This window comes from Ovis aries, chromosome 1 (genome assembly GCF_016772045.2).
Source record: "Ovis aries strain OAR_USU_Benz2616 breed Rambouillet chromosome 1, ARS-UI_Ramb_v3.0, whole genome shotgun sequence".
Classification (NCBI taxonomy): domain Eukaryota; kingdom Metazoa; phylum Chordata; class Mammalia; order Artiodactyla; family Bovidae; genus Ovis; species Ovis aries.
In genome coordinates this window covers 6,046,945-6,065,115 of record NC_056054.1, presented here as the reverse complement: position 1 = coordinate 6,065,115, position 18,171 = coordinate 6,046,945, and the positions used below count along the sequence as shown (strand labels likewise).

The following is an 18,171-nucleotide window of genomic DNA, read 5'->3' as shown; positions in this document are numbered from 1 at the left end:
AGGCTCCAGAGATCCCACAGCTGCTAAAGTGAAAGGGAAAGAAGTTGCTCAGTCATAATCCAGTTCTTTGTGACCTCCTGGACTACACAGTCTGTGGAATTCTCCAGGCCAGAATACTGGAGTGTGTAGCTGTTCCCCTCTCCAGGGGATCTTCCCAACCCAGGGAGCGAACCCAGGTCTCCCGCATTGCAGATGGTTTCTTTTACCAGCTGAGCCACAGGGAAGCCCTAAGGGTGCAGATTAAAAGCCCAGGTCTGATGATCCCAGAGCCAGATTTTCTCTGACACTCCAGACTTGGTGGTAGGTGACAGCCTCCCCAAGGCCCAGGTACACACCCTGCCAAGCATATCTCTGTAATTTAGTTAGTGTCAATAAATAGAAACTTCCTACCTTATTTCCTGAGACTTTGCTGAAGAAATACAATATAATTCATTATCATTTCCTTTATACAGTTTAATTTATTTTTATTTTCTTTAGGAAAGGGAAATGGGCAGGTGAATTTTTTTGGCAGGACTGCCGATTTGATAGACTAGTATATCTGTTGACTTAGTCATACATTAGACAAGATGAAAGTGTAATTCCACTAAAAATGTCCTGTCTTTGCTTGTTCATTTAAGACAACTAAGAAAATCTGCTTTCATTTATCTGTAACAGGAAGGCAGCAAACTCTGTAAAACAAGGCACAGCTGGGGTGAGGAAGGGGGCCAACATATGGGGTTATTTCCATCAGAAAGAAATGTGTTCATCCTCTTAACCCTAATCCTCTACTTAGGTATATGTACTTTGTCGCCTATGGGAGGTTTTTAATTATCCGTTATTTTTCAAAACACATCCTACTTGTTTAGATGACTTTCTTTTTCTGCTGTTTCAATTGCTGTCTACATTGGTAACACATAGTTGGACACCAAGAGCCATAAATTAGCTTGAGTCAGTTGTTTAAAGTGTTGGCATTTTTTCAGATTGCTTAAAGAGTTGTTCAAAAGAACGTGAATTATGACCGAACCTCAACCTTTAATTTTCAGGGGATGAGAGAGAAATGATTTCATGGTGTTCTTCTGAACGATTGTTTAAAAGAGGCTGAAAGAGACCCGACTCAAAAATCTTATTTCATATAAACAGTTTGATGAAAAATGGGTTCAACTTGGGAACAAGGAAACGGGTCTGATTATCAAGGGTACGTTCCCCTCGGTTTATGTATTTTATTTGGAAGGGAGAGAGTGGAAATGGTTTTTAGACACAAAGAGATTTCTGCTGGAGGGCTTTCCTGGTCTTTGGTTACACGCATTGGGTCATTTAACACTGTTTTTCTAAATCATTTTCAACTTCTCTTTTGACTTAGCAGCAGTCCCAGTAAGTTAGTTGAATCAAGAAAAGTCCAGTTAAAAGGAGATGTTCAAAACCCCAGTTGTCATTCAGTCAATAAGTCATGTCTGACTCTTTGTGACCCCATGGACTATAGCACTGCAGGCTTCCCTGTCCTTCACCATCTCCCGGAGCTTCCTCAGACTCATGTCCATTGAGCCTGTGATGCCGTCCAACCATCTCATCCTCTGCCACCTCCTTCTCCTCCTGCCTTCAGTCTTTCCCAGCATCATGGTCTTTTCCAATGAGTCATCTTTTTGCATCAGGGGGCCAAAGTATTTTTGTAGCTTCAGCTTCAGCATCAGTCCTTCCAAAGAATATTCAGGGTTGATCTCCTTTAGGACTGACTGGTTTGATCTCCTTGCAGTCCCAGGGACACTCAAGAGTCTTCTCCAGCACCACAGTTTGAAAGTATCAATACTTTGGCACTCAGCCTGCTTTATGGTAAAACCCAGGACATCGGATAATTCTATCATGCTGATTTGTATTTCTATGGATGGTGGAGAGGCTTTCTACCTGACTTAGACTGTGATTGGGATGTCATGGAATTTGGGGAGAATCAGCCAGGTGAATCAGACCCCAGATTTCAGTGGTTGGTTTCTGTCGATTATGCCTGGCTTGTTGTCTCCATGTCAGGGGTGAAGGTTTCCCAGGCTTCTTTTCTTTGTGGCTTGGGACAACATTCTGCCTCTTCTTGGGAGCCCACCCTCACCTCCTGTTCTTTATCTTGCACAGTGCCTTCTCCCAGTGCCTTGCTGGTCGACAATCCCACACCCTTTGGAAACGCGAAGGAGGTGATTGCAATCAAGGACTACTGCCCAACCAACTTCACCACCCTCAAGTTCTCCAAGGGCGACCACCTGTATGTCCTGGACACGTCGGGCGGGGAGTGGTGGTACGCGCACAACACCACGGAGATGGGCTACATCCCCTCCTCCTACGTGCAGCCCTTAAACTACCGGAACTCCACCCTCAGCGACAGCGGGATGATTGACAATCTTCCAGACAGCCCGGATGAAGTCGCCAAGGAGCTCGATTTGCTCGGGGGGTGGACGGATGCCAAGAAGGAATCCAGCAAAGCCTACAGTAATAATCCTTTCTGGAGCGGAGTCCAGACGAACCCATTTCTCAACGGGAACATCCCGGCGATGCCCAGCGTGGACGAGCTGACGCCCAGAAGCGCCGTGGACTTGCTCCTCTTCGACACGGGGACGTCCTCCTTCACCGAGTCCAGCTCGGCGACCACCAACAGCACCGGCAACATCTTCGATGAGCTGCCGGCCGCCGGCCGCGTCCCTGCGGAGCCGCCCGTCAAGCGGGACAACCCTTTCTTCCGAAGCAAGCGTTCCTACAGCCTCTCGGAGCTCTCCGTGCTCCAGGCCAAGTCCGATGCGCCCGCGTCCTCAGGGTTTTTCACGGGCTTGAAATCGCCAGCCCCCGAGCAGTTCCAGAGCCGCGAGGACTTCCGGGCCGCCTGGCTGAGCCACCGGAAGCTGGCCCGGTCTTGCCACGACCTGGACCTGCTGGGCCAGAGCCCTGGGTGGGGCCAGACCCAGGCGGTAGAGACGAACATCGTGTGTAAGCTGGACAGCTCAGGGGGCGCCGTCCAGCTGCCTGACGCCAACATCAGCATCCACGTGCCCGAGGGCCACGTGGCTCCCGGGGAGATGCAGCAGGTCTCCATGAAGGCTCTGCTGGACCCCCCGCTGGAGCTCAACAGCGACCGGTGCAGCTCCATCAGCCCAGTGCTGGAGGTGAAGCTGAGCACCCTGGAGGTGAAGACCCACCTCATCCTGGAGATGAAGGTGTCAGCCGAGGTGAAGAGCGACATTTTCAGCAAAAGCACGGTGGGCCTCCAGTGCCTGAGGAGCGACTCCAAAGAGGGGCCCTACGTCCCCATCCCTCTCGCCTACAGCTACGGGGACACAGTCCAGGTCCAGCTGGACAACCTGGAGCCCTGTATGTACCTGGCCATCGTCGCCCATGGCCCGAACATCCTCTACCCTTCCACGGTCTGGGACTTCATCAATAAAAAAGTCACCGTGGGTCTCTACGGCCCCAAACACATCCACCCGTCCTTCAAGACAGTGGTGACCATTTTTGGGCATGACTGCGCCCCAAAGACCCTCCTGGTCAGCGAGGTCACCCGCCAGGCCCCTACCCCGGCCCCAGTGGCCCTGCAACTCTGGGGCAAGCACCAGTTCGTTCTGTCCAGGCCCCAGGATCTCCAAGTCTGTGTGTTTTCCAACATGACCAACTACGAGGTCAAAGCCAGCGATCAGGCCAAGGCCGTGAGAGGGTTCCAGGTGAAGCTGGGCAAGGTTAGCCGCCTCATCTTCCCCATCACATGCCAGAACCCCAGCGAGCTCTCTGACTTCACGCTGCGGGTTCAGGTGAAAGACGACCAGGAGGCCATCCTCACCCAGTTTTGTGTGCAGACCCCCCAGCCGCCCCCCAAAAGCGCCATCAAGCCATCCGGGCAGAGACGCTTCCTCAAGAAGAACGAGGTGGGGAAGATTATCCTGTCCCCGCTGGCCGCCACCACCAAGTACCCGACGTTTCAGGACCGTCCCGTGTCCAGCCTCAAGTTCGGCAAGCTACTCAAGACGGTGGTGCGGCAGAGCAAGAACCACTACCTGCTGGAGTACAAGAAGGGCGACGCCATCGCGCTGCTCAGCGAGGAGAAGATCCGGCTCAAGGGGCAGCTTTGGACAAAGGAGTGGTACATCGGCTACCACCAGGGCAGGGTGGGCCTGGTGCACGCCAAGAACGTGCTGGTGGTGGGCAGGGCGCGGCCCAGCCTGCTGGCGGGGCCCGAGCTGAGCACGTCCGCGCTGCTGGAGCAGATCCTGCGGCCCTGCAAGTTCCTCACCTACATCTACGCCTCCGTCCGCACGCTGCTCATGGAGAATGTCAGCAGCTGGCGCTCCTTCGCGGACGCCCTGGGCTACGGGGACCTGCCGCTCACCTTCTTCTGCCGGGCCGAGCTGGACAGCGAGCCCGAGCGGGTAGCGTCCGTCCTGGAGAAGCTGAAGGAAGACTGCAACAACGCGGACAACAAAGACCGGAAGTCCTTCCAGAAGGAGCTCATGATGGTGAGTGGCCGGCGGGGCACGGCTTCGCGGAGGCTGGGGGCCCAGTCTGGCCTTAAAGCCCTGGCACACGCGGGCACAGGAGTGGTTTCCTCAGTCGCTGGGCCCAGGGTCTGGGGCCCCTCTCTGCTCCCGGACACTCAACATACACCTGGGGACAGGCATTTACGTGGGCCTCGGGGAGGGGAGCCCCAAAGAGCTCAGCGCCACCGGGGCGTGAGGGTCTTTCAGGTCTCCTCCCGCTGAATTTGTGAGCTCCTCAGAGGTCAGAATGCATCTCCCCCTGCCGGATGTGGGGGTTGGGGCACTAGGGGGCCCTGTGTCCACCCGCTCCTGTTTAGATCTCCTGGGAGGAAATCCATCCTTTCCTCAGATCTCCAGGGGGACCTGTGACATGAAAGTTTGGTGAACCACTGCCCCAAAGTCTAACTTGATCACCATGTGAATTTTTCTCTCTGGTTCTTACTTGAAGGCTCTACCCTCCTCAGTATCATTTCCTCTTCCTCCGTTTTGCTTCTGTTTGATTTGGGGTGACGTTGCGGTTGTTATTGTTGTTGTTCAGTTGTTGTCACGTCCAACTCTTTGCCACCCCCGTGGACTGCAGCACCCCAGGCTGCCTCTTCCTTCCCTGTCTCCCGGAGCTTGCTCAAACTCATGTCCATCAAGTGGGCAGTGCCATCCAACCATCTCATCCCCTGTCATCTCTTTCTCCTCTCGCCCTTAATCTTTCCTAGCATCAGGGTCTTCTCCAATGAGTCGGCTCATCAGGTGGCCAAAGTATTCTTGGCGCTTCAGCATCAGTCCTTCCAGTGAACATTCAGAGTAATTTCCTTCAGAAAACTCGAGTGAGGACAGCCTCTGTTTTTGCCAGCACAACTGGGAACTGGAATCCTAAGTAAAGAGGGGGTGGTTAGAGCGCCCCCTGCTGGTTAGAGCTTATAAACCAACTGGAAAGCGCCTGGCTTACCCATTCACAGCTTCTCACAGGCCTGGGCTCTGCGCTGGTCACTCTAACTGCCGGTGCAGTTACCTGGGAGAAGCTTGATGCCTTCTGGGCATCCCTGGTTGAATTCATGCCAGCAGACATTCTGTTGATTCTTTCTGTAACAGAAGCCGACTCAGTTCCCTTCCCTGTCCCCCGATACGAACATGCCACTAGTTTTTGTTCCCGTGGGAAGCCGGTGACTCGGTCATAACCTATTTTTTTCCTCGTTCCGCCCATTCCACACAGCCCTTTTCACCTCCTAAGCCCTGTAAGGTATGACTCCTAGCGCCCCTGCGTTTCTGTGGCCTCAACTCCCCTCCTTCCCCCAGCACCTGCCATTCTGAGTGAGTGCCTGTTGGAATGGATGGGCCCGGCGTGTTTGTGTGGGTGTGAGGGTGTGTGCGTGGATGGAGGTGTTGCATTCACGTCCCGTGCTGCCCTCTGGGGCTGGGGTGTGCAAAAGGGATACGGTCCACGGGGGCATGGCCCCTGCTGCAGGGAGCATGAACGGCAGCCTCACAGGAAGCAAGGCATCAAGAAAGACCCCGTGAAAGTGGCCCCACAATAATACAAAGTGCCAGACACACGGTACGGGATAAGAGCCTGACTTTGCCCACAGGAGGGAGACCGGACCTGGAGGTGGCAACCAGGAGGTCACCGAGGGCATCCATCACTGATGGTAGCTTCAGTCGGGGGGATGGGCAACAGAGGAACCTGCCCAGGCCCTGGATGGGGCTCCCACACAGAAAGGAGCCAGGGCCCCCCTTCAGGGCTCATCCCGCCAGCCCACCCGTGAGATCAATTCTCGCAGTTTGTGTCCAGCCTGAGTTGCGCGATGCCCTCGTGGATGGACCTCATGCAGGGGGGCAGGAGGGAGCCACCAGCAGGGATCCTCCTGGATGGTGGAATGATGTGCGTTCATGGACCATGAAGGGTATTTAATCGGTCCTTCCTCACAGCTAGAAATCGTCCCTTGAATGGGGCAGGATGAGTGAACCTGGGCGGACTGAGGAGGTGGCGCTCAGCTTCCATTTCCAACTTGTTTCTTTTCATCTTTTTGTTCAACTTGGGGAGCTTTTTCTGAGAGCGGGTTTTTCGGGACGCTTCCTTGGGTTAGTCGGGAGGGGAGCGGGGTTCCATGTGCAACTCGGACCTCCCCCCATCCCCTGCCAGCCCCGCACCCACCAGGACTCCCAGGCAAGGAGGAAATGAAACCCGACCTTGGCAGGAGCGTGGCCCTGGGACAAGGTTGGATTTGCAGTGCCACAGTGGAACTGGTTTAGCAGTGTTTCCCCTCTCCCACCCTCCCCGGCTTCTCTCCTATCGCCTCATCTTGTGGGCTGGCAGGTTTGAATGGTTGGCCAAACTTCTAGAAACCACAGGCTGATTTATCCCAGCGTGTCTGGGGAGTCGCTGGAAACCAGGTGTTTTATTTCCAGGGACTTAACAAATCACTGGGCAGTCAGGCTTCCTGTGGCCTCAGTGGCTGATTTAACCTGCCCCCCTCTCTCCAGCCCTGTCACAGGCAGACCACCTCTTCCCCGCCCCTCTCGTTTTGAAGGTAGCTTTCTGTTCAGTTATAACTCCTTGGTTTGGAAGCAGTGACTGAATGAATTAAAAGTGGTGAAGGTTTTCGGACTGTACATTTGCAGGCAGAGGAGAAGAAAAAGGAACCGAGGACTGAGTTGTCCAGCCTTCCGCCGCCCTGAGAACAAGGTCCAGCCCCTTCCTCTGGCCCACAGGCCCTGAAAGACCCGGCCCCGCCTGGCCCGCCGCTGGGGGTCGTACCCGCCGCTGCACACCGGCTACACCGGTGGCCGTTTCTCTGTGTCTTGGACTCACCTGGCTGCCCCTGCCCCGGGCCTCTGCACGTGCTGTTCCCTCTGCCTGGAATTCTCTCCACTCCAGCTTCACGTGGCTGCGTTTTATGTCCTTCAGATCCGGCTCAGATGTCCTTGTCAGACCTTGCCTGCCGCCCTCGATGAAGGGACCTGGCGCCTCTGGGTCACTGCGCCAGGCTCCCTGTGTTACTCCCTGTGTGTAGCTTTGTCCTCATGGCGCTCTCTCACATCCGAAATGTTCTTGTTTCCTCGTGTTCACGGTCCTTATCATTAGGCTAATTGGATATGAACTCCACGAGGGAAAGGATGCTGGCACACGGGAAACACCCAGATACCTGATACGTGAGTGAACACACGAGTGAGTGAGTGAGGCCGGCTGAGAGTCTGACCTGGACGCAGTCTCCTGAGGTCGGGTGTGTTTCTGTTCTCTGGTTCTGTTCCCTCTTTCACCGTTTTAGTGCATCTGTTCAATATCAGAGCTGGTCCAGCAGCACCTTATGTAGCTGTGACCTCCAGCTGTTTTCTCTGCGGCCCTGTCTCACCCACACGGTGTAACCACCGTGGAAAGCACCCCTCTGTCCCCGGTCTGCCCAGCTCTCCAGTAGAGGTCTGTCTGACAAAAGATGGCCGTCCAACACGGGTGACGCTACCGCCACCCCGACTATCGTGGACGTGGGGAGAGGCGAGACGCTGACCCCGAGGAGAGTAGCCAGGATGGACAGAGCTCGCGGAGCACCCCCAGGCATGAGAGAGCTTTGAATGAACCCCCCTGAGGATCGCTTAGCTGGCGGGACTTGTGGTTGGGAAGATGCTGGAAGAGGTACCACATATTTGAAGAGCTTCTGAAGTCAAGTTCTGTTGTCAGAAACAAGCCGGGGGGAGCTGGTGGCGGGCATATGGCTGCGGCTTCTAACAGAGCTCGGAAGAGCCGCCCCATCCAGCCAGGGCGGGTGTTTGTACTCCATGTGCATGAAACATGTCTCGGGTGTCTGCTGTGCCCTTATTTGGGGGTAGGGTGTTGCGCCTTTCCTTGAGGGAGACGCAGAGTGAACACCCACAGGCGTGCAGGACCAATCAGTGATGGGCCCCGAAGAAAAGATCCCCTTGACATGAGTGGGCCAGGGAAAGGCAAATGTTGGGGGGAGGGCTGACACAGGGGATAGGCCGCGGCCCACCCAGCAGAGAGGGGCTGACATGGGAGGTGGGCTGCGGCCCACCCAGCAGAGAGGGGCTGACATGGGAGGTGGGCTGCAGCCCACCCAGCAGAGAGGGGCTGTTGGGTTGAAGGCACAACATGGGCAAGGGCCAAGGGTGCAGGGGACAGGGGGTGGGGTAGCGCCAGAGGCTGGGCTAAGGCGAGATGACCGCGTGCTGACGGTGGGGGTGGCCCAGGCTAGATGACATCGTGCTTTATTCCTTGGGGGTTGGGCTGGGGGATGGGATAAGTGTTTTAGGGGACGGGAAGGGGACCCAGTTGTGTCCTTCTCCTTGGGGACCCACCCAGCTGTGTTGTTGTCCCTTGTCACCTCCCAGCCTCCAAGCCACATGGCTGACAGGCAGTGCCCCCCACCCCCGCCCCACCCTTGGCCTGGCCCACCTTGGCAAGAGGGTGGGCGGCCTGCGAGGAGGCCCTGGGCTTTCTCTCCGTCCTGCCATGCTGGGTGGGGGTCGGATGGCTCCGGGTCTGTGCTGTGGCCCAGAGGGGTGGTCCCCAGGCCACGTGCACAGCCATGCTGACCTTCAGAGCTCCCCGGGGTCCTGCGTCTGGCCCGCTGCTGTGGCTCATCCCAGTTTTGTTTTTTTTTTCCAAAATGAAGATAGTCCTCATTAGAATTTCTGTTTGTGAAGATGGCAGATGCTCTTTTTACATCGTTATTTGCCAGTCCTGAGAAACAGCAGCAGAAGGCCCCCACTCCGGGCCCGTCTTCCAAAGCAGCCTGTGTTAGCGGTCAGCAGTGTAGACACCATGGATCTTCCTCCGTTCCCTGGGTTTGCCCTGCACTGTCTGTGGTCAGCTTCTCTCCCCGGAGCATGTGAGCAGGCGGCTCTGGGTCTGTGCAGAGCTGCCGCCCCCAGCTGGGCAGATGCTCTGGTCCTCCGTCTCCAGGAAAGCCGTGGCGCCCGGCCTCACCGTTACCAGCGCTGCTCCGGGGCAGGTCCCAGCCCTGCGACCCTGCAGGCTCACCCCTCTGTTTCGTGAAAGCATTCTGCCAGCTGCAGGCACCGTCCGGAGGAGGAGGAGCCAGCGTTGGCCGTGGCAGCAGAGTCACATTGAGGCGAGCAAGGCGCGAGAGTGACGGGGGATGATTTAAAAGCCCACCGGTGTCCATCTCTGTCTCTGCAGTGACCGGACTGAGTGGCCCCTGCTGGTGGGTGTGCACCCTTCTCGCCTCTTTGAGCCTTGGGTTCCCACGTCTGGGATTTCGTTTTGTTTTGTTAGAGTGAGAGGGCTTCCACAGGTGACTCAGGGGTAAAGAACCCGCCTGCCAATACGGGAGATGCAAACTCGATCCCTGGGTCAAGAAGATGCCCTGGAGAAGGAAATGGCAACCCACTGCAGTATTCTTGCCTGGGAAATCCCATATGCAGAGGAGCCTGGCAGGGTACAGTCCAGGGGCTCGCGGAAGAGTTGGATGCATCTAAGCGACTGAACACGCAGCAGCTGTGAGGCTGAGAAATGGCAGAGTGTGTTCTGTTTTTAAGGCATTGATGCTGCTTTTGGCACACTTTGTGGGTCTGGGGAAGAGTTTTCTGAGTGTGGTTGAAAATCCAGGTGAGAAACATTGCTGTGTATTTGTTCCAGGACTTGGGGACTACAGTGAGTGGAGGGGAGGGCTTGGCTCCTACTCGAGGACGGTAAGGATTTGGGTGACGGCCATCTCGTGTGTGTGTGTGTGTGTGTGTGTGTGCGCGCGCGTGCGCACGCACATGTGTGTGGAGGGTGGCAGACAGACCCCTCAGAAACCTAGCTCTGTAAGAACTGGAAATGTTTTCATTTAGCAACACTCTTTGGACGTAAGACTATTCTTCACTCTGGGAGTTACACCCTGAGGGAGCAGCAAGGAGTCTGCCCTCCGGGCTGGGAGGGAAGGACGGAGAGTTGGCTGGAACTGCAGGAGGAACCGGGCTGTGGACAGGGCGACCTCTCCTGAAGGGGCCTAAGCCAGCAATCAGAACTGGTCCTGGGGCCGCCAGGAGCGAAGCCGTCGAAGTGGGTGACCAGGAGTCACGGGTGGTGGCGGTGGGAGTCCAGGGGCGGGAGGGAAGGATGCTGTGGGCTCTCGGGGGGGAGTTTCTCTGAAAAAAGAGGAAGTTGCTATAGAATACAAGTCTAGGCAGGTGGTGGTTTTAGGAGTAAGGTCGTAGGTGAAATCAACACCTACCTGGAGAAGCGAATGGAAATAAGGGGAGTGTTGAGATCAGGGAGAGTTGGGGCTGGAGAGGTTGGGATGAAGGACTCTGAAATGGGAGCAAAACTACCTTCTCCCCCGGAAGAGGATGCCGCTACCTACCAGCTGTACACTTAGGGAGGTTTCTGGGCTCTTTCCTGCCAGGTGGTCCCGAAGCCCCGAGGGCGCTAATACAGGGAGGAGCAGGGTTGCCATGGTGACGGCCCTTCTGGTGTTTGAACCTCTGCAGTGGAAGCTTGGAATGAGCATACCGCAGAATGATGCTTGTCGTATTCTCATAAGAATGTCTTTTCAAACGGGGATGGGCACCCTGGCCGGAGGGCCAGCTGCTTTTGTAAGGGAAGTTTTGCTGGAACACAGCCGAGCCCACCTGTTCAAGTGCTGACTGTGCTCTCTCGCCCCACCGCAGTCACGTAGCCAAGGCAGAGACCCCCTCCCTGCCTGCAGAGCCAGAAACAGATCCTGTCTCGCCCTACAGAGCAGGCTTGGCCACCCTGACCTAAGGCACGGTCACTGCAGCTACTGAGAGTCGAGCTGGGGCCAGTTTTGTGCTTTGCTTCCTTGGGTGTGTTCTGTTCCTTGCGATTACCTGTGTTAACTTGTGTGTGCAGAAACTAAAGAGGTGCCACAGGGAAAAGGTTCCAGAACCAGACCCCTGCAGCTGAAAAAATGTTATTTCTGAGATTTGGTGGGCACCCAAAATGCATCCTTCAGAAAAAAAAAAAAAATGTATGAACTACCCCTTGGCGATGGTGTGGGCAGCACCTGGTCCCAGCTGAAGCCGCTCAGGGGCCAGAGAGAGGGTCTGAGTTCCTCAGGACCTTTGTCCCTGTGCCCTGTACCCTGAGGAGAGAGCAGCTTTGAACACCCCCACCAGGGATCCCCGAATCAGAAGCAGGTGACTCTGAAGTGTTCTGTTACCTGGAAAACAGGCAGCTGAGCACACACGTGCTGCTGGGACGCTATGAGGAAGCCTGGGAGGGACGTTGTCACTGGGGATCGGCTGGATCCGTCTCAGAACAGTAGGCGTGGCTAGCAGGGGCCCTGCCTCCCCCGTGCATCTGGGCTCAAACCACACCACGCCAAAAGTTTTCTTTTATTTTTTTTTACTATTCAAATATAGTTGATTTACAGTGTCGTGTTAATTTCTGCTGCACAGCAAAGTGATTCAATTATACATATAGAGAGAGACATTCTTTTTCATATTTATTATGGTTTATCACAGAATATTGACTATAGTTCCCTGAGCTGTACAGTAGGACCTTGTTTTCTTTATTATTGTTATTATTCAAGCAAAAGAATTTAAATCCTGAATTCTACCAATCTGTCACACATCCCCGCCCCCCCCATACCGTGAACATGTTCTGCAGTACAAATCTAGTAAACGTTTAATGTTTTTCAAACAATGTCACTTGAAGATATCTAAATCCAAAGAGACCAGTTTCTGAAATGTCTGAATCATCGCGCTGAAGCCTCATGCATGGGTCCTGAAGTCACGTGGTGCCCACAGAGCTGGCAAGGCCATTGGCCTGAGTGCCGGGAAATCTTACCTGCCTCCCTTCAGTCCCCTCGAGCTATGGGGCCCTGGACAGGCCACCCAGCATCTACAGGGTCTATAAAACAGACCATGCAGCACTCCTGTCCCCTCGAGCTATGAGACCCTGGACAAGTCACCCAGTGTCTACGGGGTCTATAAATCAGACACCACGCAGCCCACACAGTGAGTGGGAGCCGGGGACAGGCTGCCTGGAGGCCAGACCAGCTCCAACACTGGACCCTGTCCTCTCAATTTTATCTGCAAACTGGGATGAGCTTTTCTTCTCTCCATAGGGCTTCTGGGGCGTAGATGAGCCCCGTGCCTGGAAGGACTCAATGATAGCAGTTTATTTATAAAGACAAAAATCAGAAAAGGACCACATGGTCCTCTCTTCTGGTTTCCCACCTTAAAGCCAGTTGCTAAGCCCTTGGACCCTGGATGGCCTCAGAATGAGCTTATGTTTTAAAGGTAAAGTTTGAGATGCCCATGCATTCTGCGAGCCCTCCTGCCCAAAGTCACTGTCCCTTCATTTTGTTAAGTTCCCCCAAATAAATGTAAAGCTTCAACGAGAACGCTTAGTCTAAAATAGCTGCGTTCTTTCAAGAAGCAGCCCAGCAGACTGACCTTGCTCGGATGCCAAGCTGCCCACAGCTTCACAAAATGTTTGAAGCGAACAGCATGTTTGGCTCAGCTGGGGAGGGGCTGGCTGGTAGGTGTCTTGATGTTTTTAGCACTTTTTCTGCGGAGCCTTGAAGTGACAGCCTCAGGTGCTTGGACAGAGTCTACAGGGACAGAAAGGAGGCGGGGCCTGGTCTCAGTGTCTCTTCAGTCACATCCTTGATGTCCGAGGGCCCCAGGGCATCTCAGACCCCATCTCTGGGGCCCTGGAGGCTCCCTTCTGCAGCTATTAGGCTGTAATCCGGGAATCTTCTGGGTGAATGAGGTTGGGGTGAGCCTTGGCTCTGTGGCTTAGGTGGGTCTGGTCCTCACCGAGTCTTTTCCTCCTGCTGGGGCTCCATCCTGTCGACCACAGTCCCCTGCTCTGTGCCGGTTCCGTGGGACCCACAGCCCGACACCCAGCAGACGTCCGTGTGGCTTGGGGTGACGTGTAGGGACAGCAGACCTGTGGGTTTGCGATACTGATATGGATTCATTTCTTTAAGCCAGAAATGTTACTGTGACCCCCGCCTCCAGCCTGGCTGCACAGAACCCCAGGGCAGCAAGCCTTGTGTTGAAAGCCTGCCCAGTGGACCAGCCCCTCACCTGGATGGGGGATGACATCCAAGGAGGGGCCACATGCTGTTCGGGTCACACGGGGACGTGGCCTGGGAATCTGCCCATTGCCTCCTTCCCAGCTGACAGCACTTTTCTCCTCCTGACCCCCCGTCCCTCCACAGTTAGTGAGCCCTGTGCAGAGACACATTGGAAATCTGTCACGGTTTTGACAAGGGTGGGGCCCCATCGACTCTGGAGACTCTTGATGGTTTGGCCTCTCTCAACCTCCCTGTATCCCAGCCTTTTGTGTGTCTCCAAAACCCAAGGTCCCGGACCTCGCTCTGCACTCCAGGTCCCAATCTGAGCCCCCTCTTGCGTCTCTTCTGTGAGTCAGGGCTCACCACCCGCTGACGGCAGCTTGTCCTGCTCTGCGCCCAGACCGTCCTGCACTGGCCGTCTGGGTCAAGCGCATCACTTCTCCAGTTTCCCCAGTGGCGGCGGGAACACATGAACAGCCATCATCTCACCCACCCCGCCCATCAGTGTCCTGGGGCTACCGAGTGGAAGAACCGCAGGCCAGGAGGCTCCAAGCAGTTGAGGTTCATCCTGCCTCCGTCTGGGGCTGTCGCAGGGCTGGCTTCTCTGGGGGCTCTGCAGGGGTCTGTCTGTGCCTCTCTCCCAGCTCCTGGGGGCTCCAGTGCTGCAGCTGCATCACCCTGTCCCCACCTGCAATCTTCCCTCTGTCCCTGCGTGTGTGTTTCTCTCCGCATAAGGACGCCAGCCGCATAAGGACACCAGTTGTTGGATGAGGGGCACGCACCCTAGTCCACCAGGGCCACTGGGTAGCTGGTTCCATCTGCAAAGACCCTGCTGTGATTTACAGTCACACCAGGAGGTTCCAGGAGGGCAAGGATGTGCAGGTGGGGGGACCCAGTACATCCTATAATCGTGGGTTCCAGCAGAGGGGGTGCTCAAGCCACACAGCATCCAGGGAATCAGCATGTGGTCTCTGCGGGGCCGGCTTCCCGGGCGCCCAGAGCCTGCTCTCAGCCCTGCCTCATCCCCGCCCCTTCCTCCTCAGGCCTTACTGAAGATGGACTGCCAGGGCCTGGTGGTCAGACTCATCCAGGACTTCGTACTCCTGACCACGGCGGTCGAGGTGGCACAGCGCTGGCGGGAGCTGGCCGAGAAGCTCGCCAAGGTGTCCAAGCAGCAGATGGACGCGTACGAGTCTCCCCACCGGGACAGGAACGGGGTGGTGGACAGTGAGGTGAGCCCGGCTGCCCTTCCCTCCACCTGTCAAATGCAGTGGTGACGGCATCTACATCAGAGCCTTTTTAGGAGGACAGATGCTGACGGGTGGAAGCAAGTGCTCAGTGCAGAGGAGGCTCACGGGAGGGAGCACATCCGTCCTTCTCGGGATCTTTAGTTGGGAGCCAGGCCCTGGGTGGTGGCGAGGCTGCTCTGCGGTCAGGCAGGACATTGGAACAGCATCCTTGGAACTGCCGGTCCCTCACTGATTCTGATCTTAAATTACCTTCGGCCCAATTGGAGGACACGGGACGATGGGGCTCTGCCCCGCACAGGGTTGGGTGGACAGCTCCTGGTGTGCTGTCGGCCTCAGCCAAGGCTGGCTGGGTCCCTACTCAGAGAATCTGTTTTCTCACTTGTTTTGTGGAGGTCACTTTAAGCTTCTGGAAAGATGGAAAGGCTCTTGAGACCTAGGAAGCAGGAAGTCCCCAGGGTAAGGGCATCCTTTATTGACGTGGCGAGTTTCTAAATAAATGGAAAGCGCTATGGGGGTTGGAAGGAAAGAGGCCCCTTCTGTTGGCTCGGCCACTATGTGGTACTGATAGCTTACAGTGAACGGTGTTGGATTCATGATCTCTGAAGAAGATTTAGTTTCGGGACCAGGGACCAGGCTTGATCACTCGGGTGCTTTTGTATAGCAGAGTTTTATTAAAGTATGAACAGGACAAAAAAATCTTCTGACATAGACTTCCGAAGGGGGACGAAGAGTGCCCCCCACTCACTAGTCTTATCAAGGCCGTATATACTTTTACCAGACCCACTCCCAAATTGAGATGAGAGCAATAAGCATCTTAAGATAACAAGATTAGTCAGAGGGTTCTTGTTAAGAAGAAGTATGAACTTGAGCAAGATACTTTGTTCTATTGACTAAGACAAAGCGAAGTAGGAAAAAAAAAAAGCTTGTCCTTTTCTCCTTGAGGGCCCCAGACCCCTCTGTCTTTCTCGGGGACCCTGGACTTCTTATCAACCTACCTGGTAATTGACTCTCAGCACTGCCCACCTGCTCTCATGCAAAGTGCCTTTTCCCCTCTGAAATGTGCTAGCCCAGGACGGGGTCGACTCTGCTTTGGGGTTCATGATGCTGGTACTAGGAGAGGTAACTCAGACCAGCTCTCTCGCCGTCCCCTAATCTTTGCTCTCTCTTTTGGTTTTGGACGTCTGCACCATCCAGGCCATGTGGAAGCCCGCCTACGACTTTCTCCTCACCTGGAGCCACCAGATCGGGGACAGCTACCGGGATGTCATCCAGGAACTGCACATCGGCCTGGACAAGATGAAGAACCCCATCACCAAGCGCTGGAAGCACCTCACGGGGACCCTGATCCTGGTAAACTCCCTGGACATCCTGCGAGCCTCTGCCTTCAGTCCCATGGACCATGATGACTTCGTGATTTGAACAGGTCCCCCACCTCCTGCTGCTCTGGGGCATGGACCTTCTGTCTGCCCCAGATGCCCAGGCGGGCACGTGGCACGGGGAGGGAGGGAGGGTCAGCTGCTCAGACAGACCCAGGGGCCCTCCCAGCTGGACCCTCACCCAGGACCAAGCACATGTATGATGTTCCACCTGCCTTCTCCATCGTGGGGGAGGCCCGAAGGGAATTTCTACTGCAGGTAGTTGCCAATCAAATAGCTTTCTATTTGTTAAGTATAAATTTAAATTTAAAATCAGTTTTTGGTTTTTTTTTTTTAAGTATGGGGGTAGGGCGTACCAGAAAGGTGGTTATCTAATTTTTTACTGGACCCTAAATTAAAAGAAAAAAACACTTCTTAGGGTCAGATACTGTTGAGGTTTTTATGTTCTATAAAGACCTTTTTAAATTATGTGACAGATGTATATATGTATTTAAGGGTTGTGGGAGCGTTTCTGGTTGTCAGACACACTTTGCATTTCACCACTGAGCACGGGAAGGCACTTGTCAGGCGCTGGACCCTTTTGGCTGTGTGTGAAAAAGAAATCAAATAGGAAACGTGGTGTCTCAGTAAACGAGTCCAGTCGGTGCCTGCCCGTTCTTTCCGAGGCTGTCCTGGTCCTACGCTTCCCTCCTGTTTTTATTACCTTCCGACCCTGGCCTCATGTTGCGGGAAGGATCGGCCACGACACAGGTGAAGCCTTTCTGAGCCCCTGCCTGGGTGCCCTTCGCCACCCGGAGCCAAGTGGTCCCTGCAGCTCTGAGAGGCCGCGCCCAGCTTCTCCTGGGGGCACGGAAGGCTTGCTGCAGAGCTTACAGCCTCTCTTCTGGGCACAGAGAACACATCACCACAAGCACACCCTATGCTGATGTCCAGAGACGCCTGCTGGCATTTGCCAAACTCCACTTCACCTGAAATGGAGCCCTTCTCCCCTCCTAGTCTGTCCGTCTCTCCTCTCCTTAGAAATAAAGAGCATAGGGAAATCTTTAAAGACAAAAAGCAGCATGAAGATTATCTGAGCAGGATGACCATTGTCTGAAAATGTTCTAACAAAATCTGACACTTGGCTGACGGTTGCCTAGATGACTTGATGGCTGGAGATCGCCTTGCTGGGCTGAATTCTGCAGTCGCGTGGTTGCGTCGTCTCAGAAGAAAGTGAGGGATGGGCGTGAAGAAGCATCTGGAGGGTCTATCGAGTCGATGCCCAGGAAGGTGCTGGGCCACGCGCCGTGCCTACATGAGCCATGCGCCATCTGGGATTCCGGAATCTCATTCTCTAAATCTGCTTGCTGGAAGCGCGTTAATTACTTAGTATAATCCATGTAAATCCCTTATTGGGCGAAAACATTCTACAGCTATTGATTCCGATTCGGAAGACCCACAGCTAGAAAACAACAACAAAAAACACTACAGATTTTATGCTGCAAAGACCGAGACACCCCACAATTCCCCTCCCCATCATCCCACGAAATCATCTCACATTCTGCGCGCCACTCTCCGCCTTCAGTCTTCCCAGAGAGCCTCTCTCACTTTTCCCCAAAGAAGAAACAAAACCAGTCGCACCTTAAATGCGGAGATTTTTTTCCTCAGGGGCTTTAAATAGTTTCCTATGCAACGTGTCTTGTAGCACAAATTCAATTGTACGAAGGTTGCAGTAAATTTTCTTTGGATATTTTAACCTAACTGTGTGTGTGCGTGTTTCTGTACCCAACCAGACTTTAAATAAAGCACAAAACGTAGTGTATCTATGCACAGAACAATGTCCTGTTTCCCCACTCTGCCCCCCCACCACGGTCAAGGTGACATGACATAGATGACAGGGTGACATTTGGGTTAGTGAGGATCTTGTTTTCTTGCTGCTGATTTAATTGCTCTTGGAATATAGGCATCTCAGCCATTGCTGGCTAATGGGAATCAGTGTGGCCCAGAGTACCCAAAAGTGCAGGTGGCTTGCCTTTTTCTCGGTCTTTTGCACCTGGAATTGGCCAATCCCACACCCCCCCGTACA

General features: G+C 54.5%; 1 protein-coding gene across 5 annotated transcripts in view; it reads left to right on the top strand.

The window, feature by feature from the left end:
• Nucleotides 1-17,846, top strand: part of SH3BP4 (SH3 domain binding protein 4) — a 98,832-nt gene extending 80,986 nt beyond the window's left edge. For 3 of the 5 annotated variants that reach the window (XM_042244852.1, XM_027967359.2, XM_060399190.1), the window contains 3 exons: nucleotides 2,098-4,457; nucleotides 14,524-14,712; nucleotides 15,925-17,846. In XM_042244852.1, the coding sequence (XP_042100786.1) occupies nucleotides 2,098-4,457; nucleotides 14,524-14,712; nucleotides 15,925-16,149 (2,774 nt within the window). In that variant the 3' untranslated portion in view covers nucleotides 16,150-17,846. Of the gene's footprint in view, nucleotides 1-1,022; nucleotides 1,175-1,729; nucleotides 1,807-2,097; nucleotides 4,458-14,523; nucleotides 14,713-15,924 lie in introns of all 5 variants that reach the window. The other 2 variants (XM_042244839.2, XM_042244863.2) reach the window with 2 other exon arrangements.
• The last annotated feature ends 325 nt before the right edge of the window (nucleotides 17,847-18,171 follow it).